Source organism: Penaeus monodon, chromosome 24, assembly GCF_015228065.2.
Source record: "Penaeus monodon isolate SGIC_2016 chromosome 24, NSTDA_Pmon_1, whole genome shotgun sequence".
NCBI classification, from domain to species: Eukaryota; Metazoa; Arthropoda; class Malacostraca; order Decapoda; family Penaeidae; genus Penaeus; species Penaeus monodon.
This window is the reverse complement of record NC_051409.1, coordinates 26,079,570-26,080,059: the sequence shown is the minus strand read 5'-3', so window position 1 is coordinate 26,080,059 and position 490 is coordinate 26,079,570. Positions and strand designations below refer to the sequence as shown.

The following is a 490-nucleotide window of genomic DNA, read 5'->3' as shown; positions in this document are numbered from 1 at the left end:
TCAAACGAAAGAGATACGCATAAAAAAAAAATCACATAAGCCAATATCCATTACCCACCTCTTGGTCATCTTCACTATAGGCCTACAAACGCCCACGACCTCATCTAAAGTCCCATTTATTTCTCAAGAGGGAGCCTACGGAAGGATCACTTCCGGGGGAGAGGGGAAAACGGGCTCATCCGAATCCCTGCACTCGATATCCGAAACTGGCCCAGTCATTAACGCTGCCGCACTCGCCACCTCCCGAACACCTGTACAACACCTGCTCGTTCCAAATGCACCGGTGTAATTACCTCATTTTTCTCTGGGGGTCGGGGGGGGGGGGGGCGCATCTATGTATGTCTGCACGCATGTGTGCCCAATAAACCTTCCTTAATTAGCGGCGACCTGCTTCTTCAGTGTCGAATTAACGAGCAAACGAAACCAACACCGGATAAACAGAGGAAAAAAATATCTTAGGCATATAAACATCCCTGGACTCTCTCTAAGA

At 48.6% G+C, this 490-nt stretch overlaps 1 protein-coding gene across 1 annotated transcript in view; it reads right to left on the bottom strand.

Annotated features, from left to right (window-relative positions):
• Window positions 1-84, bottom strand: part of LOC119588687 (serine/arginine repetitive matrix protein 2-like) — a gene marked incomplete in the record, with an annotated part of 176,340 nt that extends 176,256 nt beyond the window's left edge. Inside the window, 1 exon segment of the mRNA XM_037937322.1 lies at window positions 59-84. Within this exon segment, the coding sequence (XP_037793250.1) occupies window positions 59-69 (11 nt within the window).
• Between the last annotated feature and the right edge of the window lie 406 nt (window positions 85-490).